General features: G+C 37.2%; 1 protein-coding gene across 11 annotated transcripts in view; it reads right to left on the reverse strand.

Moving 5' to 3' along the window:
* Positions 1 to 2,870: 2,870 nt before the first annotated feature.
* The window catches only part of GRB10 (growth factor receptor bound protein 10), a 147,901-nt gene continuing 134,506 nt past the window's right edge, over positions 2,871 to 16,265 (reverse strand). For 7 of the 11 annotated variants that reach the window (XM_058830917.1, XM_058830915.1, XM_058830921.1 and 4 more), the window contains 9 exons: positions 15,993 to 16,130; positions 15,366 to 15,476; positions 14,008 to 14,106; positions 12,401 to 12,478; positions 11,621 to 11,737; positions 10,681 to 10,747; positions 9,611 to 9,698; positions 6,823 to 6,916; positions 2,871 to 6,006 (listed from right to left, as the gene is read on the reverse strand). In XM_058830917.1, the coding sequence (XP_058686900.1) occupies positions 5,860 to 6,006; positions 6,823 to 6,916; positions 9,611 to 9,698; positions 10,681 to 10,747; positions 11,621 to 11,737; positions 12,401 to 12,478; positions 14,008 to 14,106; positions 15,366 to 15,476; positions 15,993 to 16,130 (939 nt within the window). In that variant the 3' untranslated portion in view covers positions 2,871 to 5,859. Of the gene's footprint in view, positions 6,007 to 6,822; positions 6,917 to 9,610; positions 9,699 to 10,680; positions 10,748 to 11,252; positions 11,397 to 11,620; positions 11,738 to 12,400; positions 12,479 to 14,007; positions 14,107 to 15,365; positions 15,477 to 15,992; positions 16,131 to 16,265 lie in introns of those variants that run through there. The other 4 variants (XR_009276800.1, XR_009276798.1, XR_009276799.1 and 1 more) reach the window with 4 other exon arrangements.

The following is a 16,265-nucleotide window of genomic DNA, read 5'->3' on the forward strand; positions in this document are numbered from 1 at the left end:
TTGTAAATCACACAGAGCACATTATAATCATGCACAAATTCAACAGCAAAGTATTATGGAGGGAATCAAATAATGAAAAGGTCTAAATAATTAAATTATTTAAAAATAGGATGTGCCTAGGATTCTTTGTGGAGCAATGATAATGTACACAATCAGGACTGTGCTTAGCCATTTGCTTTAACCATCATTGTTCTTGTTGAAACCATACTACCATACTCTCACCTTCCTTTTCTTCTAACAGCAGTTGGACAAGCTTTTTTGGAGAATGGGCAGCTTGTAGAGAACACCAATTCCACTCCTGTTTCTCTCCTTGGTAATGGAAGATTCCAGTCCTAACACCTCTGGAGAATGTGTTTCAAAGGGCAAATACAATGGGAGTCTTTATGTAGAAGTGTCTTCACAAGTTTGAGGGAACAAGGAGGGGAAGCTGACTCTTAGGGAGTGGTGAGCAGCACTCAGGGCATCACAGCACTGTCTTCACTGTGTTCTTAGTCACACCCAAATCACCCCTTGGAAAATAGTGCCCAAGAGTAATTTACTCACTTCCTTCCTTGTCTCTCTTCTGAGGTCTAAGGAGTTGTACCTGTAAGCACAGCCAAGCTGAGCTTCAGGGCTAATAAACCAGGCTGTATTTTTGCTCAGGGCTGGCAGCTGTTTGTAATTACACCTTCCTATTCCCCAACTGTGGCACCAGAATCTTGCAGCCAAGGGATGAAAAACACCTGATTACAGGAAAGAGTAACAAATCTGGGCAACTAACATGTGTTGTAAGACTGTTAATCACAGCTTAGTGTCTTGTATGAACCTGTGTTTCTTTCTAAAACATCTGCTGGTATCTGTGCAAAATGATGAGCAATTAGACCAGAATTGTCTTTGGGCTAAGGGTTTGCAATGTGTGTTACACTAATTAATTTTCAAGTCTCAGATGTGCCTAATCACAATACCTAATGAAAATCATACAGGTCTTGGACATAGTTGTGATTGTTGGATTTTCAAATACTAATTAAATTGTGCTTCAGGTTAAGGAAGACTTAAGATTTATGATGCAGAAGCAACCCAAATGAAGGTAGCATGGATATTTCAGAGGAAGTATCTTTTTTCTCCATCTGCTGACATTGTTACTGAAGATGTCAGAAAGACAATGTATGAGACACAAAGCAGTCTACAGACTGGACATTGACAAATGAAATTACAGCATTACTAAATTAGCAATAACAAAGACCAAAAGTCATCTAAAGTTCAACTTGAAGGGAAATGGCTCATCTGGTGATGTTTTCTCATCTGGTTTTGCAGGTACAGGCTGAAGCAACAATTTAGTGTTAAAGTAATCCTAATTTAAGGGTTCTTTGTATCATGATGAAAGTCCTGCAGCCACATGCTGTAAAGTGTGAGTCTGATAGGAATTTACTTATAGGCCCAAAGGCATTTATGCTGTTTTGCCTGTTGAACTTCATGCTAGAATGTTTTATGTGTGATCAGATGTCTGATCATGTCTGTTGTTCTGCAACTAATGTAAAAGAAGCACAAACCTATCAGGCAAGTAATTAAAATCTGTACCACAAACCCACTTCTGGTGCAGACTAATTTAGTACTGGTGATGTTCTGATAGCCCAAGTACCCACTGCTAAATGCCAAGGGCCAGATTTCACAGGTATCATTTTGCATCTCCCACGGAGGTGGGCCTTTTGGACAAACATGCTGACATCACCACCTTGCCACGGAGCTTACTGAGATCTTCTTACCATGTTGCTTTTTTTTAATGCCATCTTCTTGTCTGTTCCAAATGCAGTATATACAATAAAGCAAGGTGGGGTTTTGGTGTTGATTTTTATTGTTTTTTTGTTTTTACAGATTTGTGTAGAATTATTGTCTGTGACTTTTAATGATTATAGTGAGAGTCAGTTTCAATGTTAGTATGTCTCGTCTAGCCAAGCAGGAAACAGGCATCCTAAAACATTTTTTTTAAGCAAGCAGTCCCCTTTGTTAACTTAATGAAAATAGTAAATTACTACATGCAGGATAGTGAATTCTAGGCACTTTAACATGCACGCCCAGATAAAAAAACTTGAGAAATATCAAAATCCAAAGGAAGTACTCTGCCTCTATGTGCTGATGAATTAATTTCATCATGCTAACATATTAATTAACTCATCCTGTAGTGCAATATGGAGATGTCACATGGAGACATAGCATGCAGAAGCCAGAGTGTAACAGAGTTTTGAAGTGGAATGCATTTGATGGCTTCTATGGATTAACAATTTGGAAACAGGAAAGGATTGTGTAAAAAAGAATAAAAGTGAAATATTCCCAACCTTCTATTTTTCTATCTGCCAGAACCACCAATCCCTCCACTCCACTCCTCCACCCCCTTGGATTTTTTAAATAAAGATGTATTTTGTGCAGATGGTGCTTTTCCACCCAAATACAAGGATTACAGGGATAAGTAACTGCTTTCTGGAAGTATCATTGCAAAGTTTTCTGATCCAACAGCTATCAGGCCAATAAAGTGTTTTATGCAGAATGTGTATTTTCAATGAGTTATAACTTTATGACCTGAAAGTTGGTCATAGTATGTTATTCTGATATGATTCTAGCAGCCTTCCCACATGAATACTGTAAATATCATAGCAGAATATCCCCAGTATTTTTTATCAAACAAAAGGAGCGAACAAGTTCTTTTCTAAATAAAATGCAGTCTATCCTAACAGGAATCTTAAAGATAGAACAACCAGAATAAAGGTGTATTGGGGATTGTGTTTTCCTCTTCACCCTTCTTAAAGCTATTTAATATGACCTACCCAATTAACCTGAATTAAGGCAGGAGATACACAGTACATTGATATATCCAAAGGATGACATTCATTCCAATATAAAATGAATAGCATTGTATTAACGTTTATTTCTAATTACAAGAAACAGAATATCAGTCCCTTATTTGTACAAAAATACCTGAAAGATTACAATTAGGTTCACAAGCCAAAAAGCTATTTACAGTATGAAGCAAAGCATATTGAATAAAGGTTTTGTCTCTTAAGTTAATACCTTTTGCATTCCCTGAAACTTTAAACTTTATTCCATTTTACAGTCACTAAATCTTGCATTGTGACAATATAATTTATGATAAGCAAGTCTTGCCACTGGAAAGGTGCATTGATTGGTCAAACTGTCAGGTATTTAGTGCAGAAAAGATAAGACAAAACATCTAAACTGAGGCACGTGTTTCTTCAAGATTAATTAACAAATAAAAAGTTTTTTGTACTTTAACACCTATTGTAACATAACTTAACTAGTTACCTCATTACCAAAATGGTTTGGCATTTTCCTTCTAAACATATTCAAGATTGCTACATGAAATATTTATTTAGAAAATAAAATCACAGGCAAAAAGATAAAAATTCAACAGGCTCCAAAACAACCCTGAGCATCCCCTTTACATTCATGTCATTTAAATACAAAAATAAGAGTCAAATGTCCTTCAGTCCTTGGTATTCTGAGCTGGCAGCCAGCTGAATCTGTTGGAAAACTAAGGTGGCATTGACTGTTTTCCAGCAGAAAGAAGACAAAGCAGTGATCTGCTTAAGTAAGATTGTTGCCACTTTGAAGGTGGTCACTTTCTCAAAACAGCTCACTTTAGCTGGGAAGAGTACAAAATACTAAGTCAACCATCTACATACAAAAATCATGGTTCATAGTCAAACTTTTATTCTCAATTTAAATAAGATGCAAAGTTGTTGGTTTTTTTTATAAATATGAAACACTGCAAATACTATCCACCTACTGGGAAAAATGCATGGTTGTCACTAAGCTGTGTAAACAGAAAAACTTAAAACTACAGCATAAATGGTCTTATTAAACTGGTAATGTAGTCAATACAAGTATCTTTTTTCTCCTAATAGGGGCCAAATAGAAGCATGCAAAGTGAAGTCAGACTTAAGTTAGCTTAATTTCAAGGTTTTAAAATACATTGTCAAAAAAGCAGGAACACTCATTTCACTATGTACAATTAAAAAAAGCAAAACAAAATGAAACAAAAAAGGCTTCTACTAAAAATCAAGTTTCTTCATTTTTAGTATCTAGACATTAAATGGAAAAAAATACTAAATGTGTTCTGTAAACTAAAATACAGTGTTTCTATACCATTGACATAGTTTAAGCTGATATGGACGACTCAGGCAGGTTATGGTTTGTCTTAAGCTATTCTTAACACTACATGAAGACTAGTAGGATTGGTTTTCCTTTTTTACCCTTTCAGATGGCTAGGATTTCAAACTCAGTGGCAAATATTAAGGATTAACTAGCCTGTGTAAATAATTTACCATTTTACAAATGCTCTGTTCTGCACTACACTCTGCAAGTTCCCAGGGTGGAATACTTCTCACTGTGGCTAACAGCACCAAGCACTGAGAAGTTACTTCAGTTCAGACAGTTGCTGAAGGAATGGTTGGTTGCAACTGCAGGATCAAGGTGGGACTTGTCTGACTGTAATACTGATTTATCATCAGAAAGAGTTATTGTGTAAACATGAAATAATTCATTTAAACATTAACAATAAAATAGTTCTGATGATAAACCAGCACCAGAGCAACATACATGCTTGTCTGCCGCAGGTACCGGTGTGCAGTAGCACACGACACAGGGATCACCAGTTACCTCAATTGATGATATTTCCAGCAGCTACTTCACAATCAAATCTGTTTCTATTCCCAGCATGTTCCTTTCACCATGTAAACTTTCATGGCCCTACAAAAAGCAGAAGGGGTTCAGTTCTTCTTATGCCCTATCCCCAGGAGAGCATTGTGTCACTGTAGCTTTACTATATTGAAAGAGCTCTTTGAAACAGTCTGAAAATTTAAGGAGCTATAAAGCTAAAAACACTGTTTTTAATTTTTTTTGTCATAATAAGACAACCTGCAGAAGAATCTTCTCACAAAAAATGGTGGTTTCAAATGCAAGTGTAGTCATTCAGTCCTACTCTATTTAGTAACAGTAAGTTTCCTCAGGAAAACAGTCAAAAGGCTGTAAAAAACAAACCACCACTCCAATAATAAAAATTTGTGCATAGAATCTAATACAGTCTCTGCATGACTGGATGCCACTAATACGCCATCAACATACTACAGCCATAATGCTACAAGTCAACAGTTTTAAGAGTACGTATATTGGTGGTATGTTCTTTTAGAATTGTATCCTCATTGCTTCTTCAAAGACATCTGCAGATCACTGAACCTCAGGTCTCCAGAGAAGTACTGAGACATACGTGCACGCGCGCGCACACACACACACACCCACCCACACACATACACACACACACTTCTTGATTTTCTTCTAGATCCTTTTAGGCTGAAGCATTCCATACATTTTAGGGTGCGGATTAATACCCAACTCCTGCATGAATTTTAAAAGCACATCAGCTCCTAATATAGGCTGCATACAATATCCAAAACAAAGTAGGAGTGCAAAAAAAGTGATCAATACAAAAAGTAAACACACTAGTCTTAATTGTCAAGATTATTCCAGGGCAAGAGTTCTTTTCAGAGATTTCTCTTCACACTTGTTCCTGTTAAGTGGTCCAGCCAAGATAGTTTCCAGTTTTGTTTCAAATTTACTCATTGTTTTACAGACCCTCCCCCCATTTTTGGGATGCTGGGACACTCAGCAGCAATCACTCTTAGGTGTTAGACAAACCAGCAATCTTGGTCTGTTGGCACCTGTCGAATCCATCCCTTTCAGAGTCCCAAGGTGCATAATATTTTTTTTTTTTTTTAACCAACTTACAAATCTGCTAATTCCCCAGTGTCAACGTTCTCTTACAATTACTCTTCTATCAAATCCAGTCATCAGTGAGGGTCAGATTTGAGGTCATAAGGCCACTCGGATACAGTGGTGTTTGAGTTTGCAGGGCAAGACTCCTTTGTTTAGTTGATAGAATTCAACAAGCTGGATTAGATCACTGAATTTGGTGTTCCCATCATCCAGACTGAAAAATACCTGTCCGTCATCTTCACACTAGAAAAACAAAACACCCTTTTTAAGTTAGGCTGCACATGAAGAGATACATGCACAGAAAAACTTAGAGAGTACCACCAGAGTGTGGCATAAATAAATGATGGGCACTCAGTTGGCACTTGGTTGTCCAAACAACCCAGTGCCTGTAGTTCTTTATGAAACCATGCACAGCACTAGAGAAAACACACCTTAATCCAACTTGTAACATTTTGCTCATGAAAGTGAAAACTTGTGGGCAGAGTAATTCATAGTTGTACAGACAGCACTGGCATTCATTAGATAAAACAAAAACACCTCAAAAAGATTTCTCAGCTGTTTGTAAAATTGGCAGAAATAACAGGAGAGGGTTTGGAACAATAAAAAGGTCTATATAATCTTAATTTTTTCATGCTTTTTTGGATCAAGATAAAAATCAAATTGTTTTCCAGCATCTCAGTGTAACGCTATTTGAAGCTCAACATTATTGGATAACCTCCAGAATTTTGAATAATTTTTTTTTAAAAAAAGTTATTCTATGTTTGCTTAAGTGAAAAAGGAGACAACAACCGCTCTTGTTGCTGACAGTCACAGAGAACAAATCCTGTGCATTACACAGACTTGCATAATGTAGTGACTTACACTAGTTCCAGCAGTGTTAGTCAATAATTTTAATCAGACATTTGACAATTCTAAAGACTATCTGCTTATATACTTTCTAATGGAAAAATCCTTGTTAGTTATATCAGTAATTAATAAGAGGTCTCCTCAGATGTTGGCAAAAGCTTCATGGTTTAGAATTTTGGGTTGTGTTATCAGTATCAAAAATAATCTACTTACCGGCAAGATTTGAAAATGCTTTATTTTTTGATGATGGCATAATGTAAGTACAAATGCCTTTGGATTGCTTTGGCTGTCCCGGAGAAGAAATAATCTAGGAGAAAACATTTTTAAGAACAAATTGAATACCCCCATCTGTTTGTTCTTAAATAAGAAGACTACTACGTAATTTTGTGCCACTGGCAAACTCTTTAGTTGCATTAAGAGGTGATCCTGTAACTGGAAATTTGCATTATTATACCATGCCTATGCAACACTGACAGATGAAGAAACAGGAAGTAACAAGAAGTACAAGATATATGATGGTAGTTCTTCCCCTAAAAATGTACCTATGAGGCTTTTTTTAAGGTTTCCTCTAACTCAGCTCTCCATTAATGATATATACTCTCATGAAGAAAATGTTATCATTTAATTGTAGAGAAAATCTGAATTTCTGTTGATGGGAAAGTAATATATGGGAATCTGTTTCCACTCTACAATATCTTGCATCAGTTCACAGAAATCCAGTGTCAGCAAAATTATCTGTAGGCTAAATGACCACAATTGCACAGAAACAACTCAGTATTTTCTTAAAATTATTTACCAGTTAAATAGCTTCCACATTATCAAGATGGGGAAAACACACACTGATTTTTCCTCTTCAACAGTCAGTATTTTTCCCTCAGCATTAGTGGAAAAAAAATGTATATTAGGCATACAGCTACCAACATCATACACTATGCAGTTGTCACTTTTAAGTTAACCCACAAAATTGAAGTCCTACACCAAATGGACTTTATTTAACATCCATACTGGGAAGAGAAGAAAAAAAGCTAGATAAGAAACCCTGTGTTTCCTTCCCTTGACATTTATAAACTAAGGAAGCAGATCCTCTCCTTGCCACAGAAAACAAGAATATACCTTTGGCACAAGGACTATAGCACTGATCACTAGTGGATTTATGAGATGGCTGAGCACAGGACTTGGGCAGGCCTCTTAAATGCTGACCACTAAGCCAGGAACACACTTTTCCAAGGTGCAGTTGCAAGAACTGCTTGTAGTCTTAAGAACCCAAAAGAATTTACTGCAGCTCCCCAGAACTGTTTGAGAAATGTCAGTACCACAAAAATGCAGCATTGGAACCAGAGTCAGTTTAGTAGTCAGGGAGAGGCATGTTTTGCCACTCTCAAAAACCATGCATGGTACTTGAACATTCCATTGTAATCCTAGGAAGACCAGATGTGTGGAAAAGGGGCAAAAGCCTTTACAAATTAGGATCCATGTAAGGGAGAAAGACCTTACCTGCCCTGTGATTACTGCAGTTCATGCAGGTATCTCTCAATTAATTTTCATCTAGCTGTTTCAGATAATGCATGGTATTGTAAGCTGGTGACACAAAGCAAAGGTCTGCACAACTGATGCTGCAACTGTTTACTCAACCTCTGGCAAGCAACCAGCTTCCACACAATGACTACCAAAAGAGATGCATCCTCAACAAGACCATCCAGAGATATATCCAAGACAGCAGCATCAGTGGCTTGTATACAGTGTTGAGCCTCTTCCATGAACCAACAGAAGACTGTTAACTTTCTACCTTCTTTGTTCAAGAACACAGAAAGCAGGTAAACATAGGCAAGTTTTCCACCCTGAAAATCATGAGCACATAAATCTCAGAGCACATAGGTAACATAGTTCTTTCATCACTGCTGGTGGATCTTACTATGGCCAAACTAACCAATTTTCATATTCCACAGTGGGTAAGCTGATTAGGCACAAATTTAACACAGCATCAAACACATGAACACATCTATGAAGACCTCAAGAAGGACGGGCCACCAGATTCCTAAGGCAACACGACAAAATGAGCCCAGGATCATAACATGAGAAAACCAGAAACTCAGAAAGTCAGCAGGGCTCCTTTGCTTTTTCAGCTTCTCTTTTCTGTTGGACCTGCTTAGCTAAAGCCCCCTGTCCAGCTTTAGCCTAGACAAAACACCCCAAAAATAAGCAAATACTGCTTGATGAATATATATATGCATGATCAATTTCTACTTCCCTAATGTATTTTCGTCTTCAGAAAGATTAATGTTGCTTCTGAATAAGAAAATGCTGAAGATAGGTTTGAACTTCACTTTCTCCTGTAAAGCCAACATTGATGTTTTTACCTTAACCCTGAGGGCAATGAAGACAGTGAACCAAAGGCAACCATGCCTTTCCAATCCTACAAATCAACAAAGCTGAATGCAGTTCAAGCAACTTCCCTTCAATAAACATAACTCCATATAAATAAGGAAAACAGAGATGCTCAGAAGATACTTAAATCTCAACCACAGACATTTTAGAGAGGGCTGAAACAGGTACTTCCATTTCTTTGCTCTAGAACAGAAATAGTGAGCAAGCACCATTAGCTGCTCTGATTCATGCAGAAGAGCATGGATGGTTCATCATAAATTTGTTGGCAAGTGGTTAGATACAGCTTTGCCTGAAAAATATGTCCTCAATGGAGATTACAAGAATTAACTATTTTCAAATTCTAACACAGTCTAAAACTTGACTGTCTCTGTTGGAAAGAAAGAAAGAAAGACACTTAAATGTATTCCTAAAATTATACTTTTCAAATTAAAAGCTAGAATCCACCCATACAAACACACACTGACTTTTTGGAATCCAGGCAGGTTATAAGGGGACTACTTGACAATCAGGTTACTCAGAAGTGCTCACAAACCTGTAAACCATTACAGCAGAAGTTGTGCTCTTGTCCATAAAGCTTACTGTCAGATCATAAATACTGCGCAACAAGAATACCTACCCATCTACAAGCCCTTGTTGCTTAATAATCCTGTGAGATTCTTCTCTAGAGATTCTGCCATGAAACCAGTGCTGTGTCCTATGAATAACTGGAGGAGAGAGGAAAAAGAGGGAGAGGATGATTAAAAACAGTTACACACGCAATCATTTTTTCCACATGCTAATTATTTAAACATTTTAAAAGTGGGTATAGTTCTCTTACAGAATATAAGGTATCTTCTATCAACCTATATAAAAAAGAATCAGTATAAAAAAATGCATCTACTTAATATACCAAGCAGAGAGTCATTATCTACATATATTTTCTGATTTGCAGATATACAGTTAGGTAAACAAGAGAAGTCTCTTATAATACTGCCTTCTCATAGCTTCTCAAACATACTGGTACTAACAATACTTACAACTCAATGTATAAGCTAATGAGTTAGAAGCAAGTCCCTCTAAATCTCAGATAAAGAAATGCACTTTAGATGGTGCTTTCAAGAGTCAAGTTAGTCCCCAATAATTTTATTTTTATTGTTTTGTTTTTCAAATGGTATTTTAAAATTCTGTTAACAGAATAGCAAGAGAAAATAGCTGTGTTTCCTCAAAGAAGTTTAGGATATTAATATGTAATTTCGTGTTTAAATAAATTTAAAGTCTCAAAGAAATGTTGAGGATTTGCATATTTTACATTTTTCAGTTATTATGGAACAAATTCTGTTTTGAAAACTTTCATTTCTAATCTTTAAAGATTAAAAGATCACTCATTGACTTTTCTTGTCCAAAATAGCAAATTAACTGCTGGATTCTTTTAAATGGAAACATTCATAGCGTGTCTATTTTTACAAAATACAAGTTTCAAAATATTAGTCCTAAACAAAAGCTTGAGTGGGTCATCAAAGGAAAACAAGTTTCTTCTACAGTGTCAATATGGGTAGGAATGTTAATGACACAGAAGCTACTGATAAGGATTGTATTTGACATCAAGGCATTCGTACTACATGGCTGCACTCTGTGTCTGTATGAAATGTACCTTTTCTTTATCCACAGAGGCCTCTGATACTATGCTGATAAACCATCACAATTTACCTGTACTCAGTGTGGAAGGATGGAGTGGACTTTGGCTACCCAAGATGTTCATTCTTGTGCTACGTTTCTATAGAGAAAATGAATTGCCGTTAAATCCACACTAACACCTCAGGAGAAGAGAATTAGTGCACATGCAATATAGATTTAATTTACAGGAAACTGGGGGCTGGGCAGATTTAATGCAAGGATGAGAAAAAGAAATGCAGCTTTGAAGGGGGCTAATCTACAAGTAGCAGCTAATTTCAGTTGGCTTAAAACACAAGCCAGATGTTAATGAGGAAAGCTCAGTATCTTAAAAAAAAAAAAAAAGGAAAAAAAAAGACAGGAAAAAAAAGAAGATACTTATATGTTTCTGCTCAGGCAAAACACCGGACACTCAGTAAATCAAGCAGTATTTCCCTCCCATACATAAAGCACCAGCTAATGCTTCAGTAATGACTCCTTTTCACTAAAAGACGAGCATGTGGGAAAACTTGTACTGCAGCTGTCTGTCCACAAGACACTATAAACAAGTTACATCAGTTTTCATTGCAAGAGGTCCTGCCTCTTGTATATTCTGCAATTAAACTTACTGGGAGCAAGCCATTAGTCAGAGCCCCAGCCTCTTCCATGTGGGGAAGCATTTAATTTGACATATTCCTCCTCAGAGACTGGTTTTGCAAACTGGCAGTAAAGTTCTGGTGGGTCTGCTTTCCCCCTCAACTTTCCTCTGGACACTAGGGGGACAGAGAAGCAGTGGTAGAAGGTTGTTGTGAATGTGACAGTTTTGCTAAAGATGGATATTGACTTTCAGATCTGCATGCTTGCAGCGTGATTGCTTCAGGTCGGAGCTAAGCTATACTGTGACCAGCACTGCACTAAAATCATAGCACACTCTGTGTTTTGGCTCTCAACAGACACTTACTGATTGCAAAAATAGAAAAGAAGAAAAGATAGCTACCCTCCAAGCATGTCCTTCTTCCAAGGCAGCACTCTCGGCTTCAGCAGGATTTTCAATAACTCTTCCTATTTGCCCCGAAAAATCCATTGCTACTAGTGAGTTTTCAGATACACTTCTCTGAAAAGGAATTTTCACTTGTTTCAAAAAACAGGGAAAGGAAAAAACAGCTTGAGAGTTTCATTTCAAGCTGTTTTGGTTTCAGAAGACTGTCCAAAGTCCTCCTTCAACAACACAGAAAATACATCTTATTTTTTTTCCCCTTTCAAAAGTTTCACAGACACAAAAATAGATGGCTTTTCTTTTTTGACCGTAGGGGAGGGAGAAGATTCAAAGGCTCAGAATAAAATCAGTTTGCTCAAGTTGCCCACTTTCCCTATTACTATATTCCAGTCATTTTCATGGCCAGTTGGGATGCAAATATAGGCTTTTCCCTTTTAGGTAGTTAACAGTCAGCTCTTGGCCCAACATATTTTAGGAAAGCTACGTGTCAGTTTTGCCAGACCTAAGCTGGCTTCTGCAGAGACAGACAGATGTCTCTGTGCCGTACATCTCAAAGAGATGTAGCCAAGATTCTTCAATCATGTGGATCATGTAAGCCTAAGATAATGGAGAACCAACTATGGAAACTGTACTCATGCAAAACATGAACTTTACATCAATTTGCTACACAATGCTGCATTTACATTTCTTAGCAAAAATTTTTCCACTTTTAAAATGCAAAAGCAAATATATGTATCATTTCCAACATCATACATCAGTGAGGTAAAGTTCATCACTTACTACTGGAGTGGAAAAGTGTGGAAGCATGGCTTTTCGCTGCTGGGGAATTCTATAATTTTGATACAGTAGCATTCCATACTGCCAACAGAAACACAAGAACATTATTATTCAACTATATGCCCTAGGAAACAAATTGTAGTGATTTCATAATACCACTTACACTGATGCAAGTGCCACCAGTTTCTTATTTTCCTCATCAGAAGCTCTCCCAAAGCCATTTGCATTGAGTAATAGTGATTGGCAGGTGGCAATCAAAGAGTAAATATGCACAAAAAATTTTATTAAAAGATAAAAGCTTGAGTGATATACACAGGTTTTTTCCACTCTCAGCTACCACCATGTTTTCCTTGTAGAACACAAGCTTTCAGTCGAGATTAGAACACACATATTAATTCCCTTCTTTTTACCCTCTAGAACTTAAAAAAATTCTACACAAAACATTCAAACTCAGTTTTCATAATGATAAAAAATAAGAACCTTTCTAATTCACTAGCTCTTTCAATAAATTTCACTATCACTTGGTACTTTTCTCATCCTTAAAAAATTAAGGTGATTGAATTCCAATCAAGCCCTTGGTTGAACATGATGAATTTTAGCAACACTAGTAGTTAGGATGGTATGTAAAAACCTCCTCAGTGCCTTCCCTAGAGGCACAGTGCTGAAGCAGAGCAACATTGCTTACTGAATGTTCTAACTGAAACAGTTTATACAATTTCCAAACAAGGAAACAAGGAAAATAGGACTATGTAAAGCTAAATGAGATAGTGAATAAAAAGGAGGATTATGGCCTTGGGGCAAAGCCTTGATTTTCACTGACTGTACACCTTTAATCATGTTTGGTGTGCCTTAAAAACAAAGTTTTGTTTTTTTTTTTCTGTACATAGGACATAGAAAGGTAGAGAGAAAAACACAGCAGTTTTCAAAGCAGCATATTCAGAAAAAGACTTAGAACCAAACCAGAATTTATGCACATTTTCCTATGAAGATCAGGAAGTTCTCTCCTTCAAAGGGGACAAAATAGTCCCTTTCTCCTCAGTGCCCTCCATCCCGATTTTGTTTCAAAAGGCAGTGAAGCCTCCTATCATATTATCAAGAAATGTCATTGTGTGCTCTCAAGATAGGATTAACTTTCACCCAGTCATAGGGTAACTAATTTTTGTTACTTCTTCTAATAGAACCTTCAGAAAAATGGAAAAAAAAATTGCTAAAGGCATTCCATTCTGATAAAGAGAACCACTTACCATTATGAAAACATTTTCTTTAGCTTTATGATAATTTAGCTTTATGACAACTTGAAATTTTAATTGAATTTTCTTTAGCTTTATGATAACTTGAAAATACCTCATTAAGCAGGTTTTTTAATTCATTCACATATCTCAAATTTCGATCCAAAACCAAAACTGTCCTTGTTTCATATGTGGAAGGAATAGATCTCAGTCCCACGCTTAAATTCTTAGGTGGGACAGGTCTGCTTGGCATTTTGCTCTTATCCATATTGTGTTGGAGCAAACGATATTTAAGAACATATAGGTAATTTCTCATGAACAAAATAACAAATGCCACTTAACTCTAGGTGTAGTTTTGTAAAAGCAGAAAAGATTAGCTACCTTGAGGAGTCGAAAGGCAGTCATCCAGCACATCCTGCTTTGTTCGTCTTCAGCACACAACAACCGCAGTTCCTTAGTTTCATTTCTCACTCTGTTTGGCTTTAAAGTATTAGAGGAAAGTCAGATACTACTTTTCATTAGAAAAGCAAAATCACTGTAAACTTAGAATCACTGTAAGCAAGGTAAAGGCAGATACAGTATTAGTCTAAAGAAATAGCCAGAAAAATCTCCCACCACACTGAATTTAAAGCTCAGGAGATGCTGAGCATGCTTTGAAGAAAATCACTTTCTCAGCTGGGTCCAACAAAATCAAATGTTGGTGCTTCCTGACTTTCAGAAGCTGGTGTCATTGATCCTTGTAGGTTCCCTCCAACTCAGGGTATTCTATGATTCTATGGCTTGAAATAACCTGCAGTCCTAGCAGTTTATAGGAACAAGATACTCAGGCCATCTAGAACCAGACCCAGGCACTTAGTTCTGTTGGTTTTGCTAGTTGAAGTGTTTGTGCTTTTTTTTTGTTGTTGTTGTTGGTTTTTGTTTTGGGTTTTTGTTTGTTTGTTTTGTTTTGGGTTTTTTTTCAAATCTGGGAGAAGTTTTATAAACCCCCATTTTGAAATGAAGGATGAAAGTTTACGTAACTGAGGGTAACTGAAAGTTTTGTTCCATCAGTTCAGGATCTGTCCTGCAGCCAGGCTCTTTGAAGCCAACCCTTGTTGTCTAGCTCTGGAGCGGCTGCTAGGTAGGAGACTACTTCACTACTGCCATAAAACCAGCTCCCAGCCTTATTTTCTTCTCAGAAAATTACACTTTTCAAACCTTTGAAATACTTTCCAAATGGATCTATCAGCACAACAGTTTTAAAAATCTTCAAAGGCAACTGGTTATTCTTATATTCATTTTTCCAAGACAGTCTTCCTCTTTAAATAAAGACAAACCTCTGGCACATTAATAATGGTAAAATTGCACCCCATCAGAGTTTCACCCTTTTCTGCTATATAGTTTTGGTGCTTGCTGCCCACTGAAAGTTTTCTATTTCATTAGAGAACTTGGAAAAAGCTGTCATCCGTGAGGTGAACCAAGGCCACCTCACAAGCACACCATGCTTCAGCCCTGAGCTGCTCTTGCACAAAAATTTCCCAAACCAAAGGAGCACCAGATAAAGTGTTAAAAGTGTCACATAAAATGATGACAAGATTCACAGGACATGCCTGCCAAATGAAAGATGTTAAAGATCAAGTCCTTGTGACAGAAAAGGCTTGCAGAATTTTACATACAAATCCCATTTAGCTGGGGGTTGGGGTGACTCTGAGCTATCAACACTGTCTGGGACTTTGGAAGAACTCAGTGAGAAGATTTACCTTTATACAAAATCCATACTCTGCAGGGGCATTGTACAACTTCTTGCCAGCTATCAACGAGAAGATATTGCTGTCTTCCAGGTCAGCCAACAATTGCAAATGTCTTGGCTCCTGGGGAAATAACATGATTTAGCAGAGGTAAGTGAAAGGTTTTGGAAAATGTTGTGCAAGCTCTGCAGTCTCTCAAGCCCAGCCTCCAACAGAGGGCAGTGCGCGAACACTGCTGTGCAGCCTCAAGTGGCTATGGCACACACCCCTTAAATACCGGGCTACTAGCAGAAAGTGCTTGGTACAGGAAGCTCACAAAATACTTATGCAAACCCCTCACATTAAAAATGATCTGGCCTATCACATTGGTCCAGAGAAATCTGAAGGTTAGCACAACTTCAGTGACCACAATGATATTGCTTGGCTGGTTTGTTTTTATTTTATATAATGAAACTGTACAGCTGTGTTCATGCATTGAGAGCTCAGGGCTCTACTGTCATTTGATCATGCCTTACTTATCTTTTTCTATGGAACAAAAAAAGGGTGTGAAGATTTTTAAAAACCAGCAAAAAATACCCACTGCAAAAGCAGAAAATACTTTCACATGCTAGTACTGTGCAACTTATTTTTTAATCTTACCTTTGAAGTTCCTTTTGTAGAACAATAAAGTCCTGATCTCCTCAAACACATAAACAGTTTCTTCCATGATTTCCTACCCAGATCTTTCACATGCAAGAAACCTTGAATTTCAGGGCAGCTACTGGAGTTTAAAAAGTTCTGTTGGAGAGGAAAATGTAGATGAACATTGTATCCTATGGATGAATTATAAAATTGACACTGTATTTGCAGAATGGAGAAGAAAATGGCAAATCACTTTGCTGACTGGAGGTGCAGCTTCACACTATGCTTAAA

This window comes from Poecile atricapillus, chromosome 2, assembly GCF_030490865.1.
Source record: "Poecile atricapillus isolate bPoeAtr1 chromosome 2, bPoeAtr1.hap1, whole genome shotgun sequence".
Taxonomy (NCBI): Eukaryota; Metazoa; Chordata; class Aves; order Passeriformes; family Paridae; genus Poecile; species Poecile atricapillus.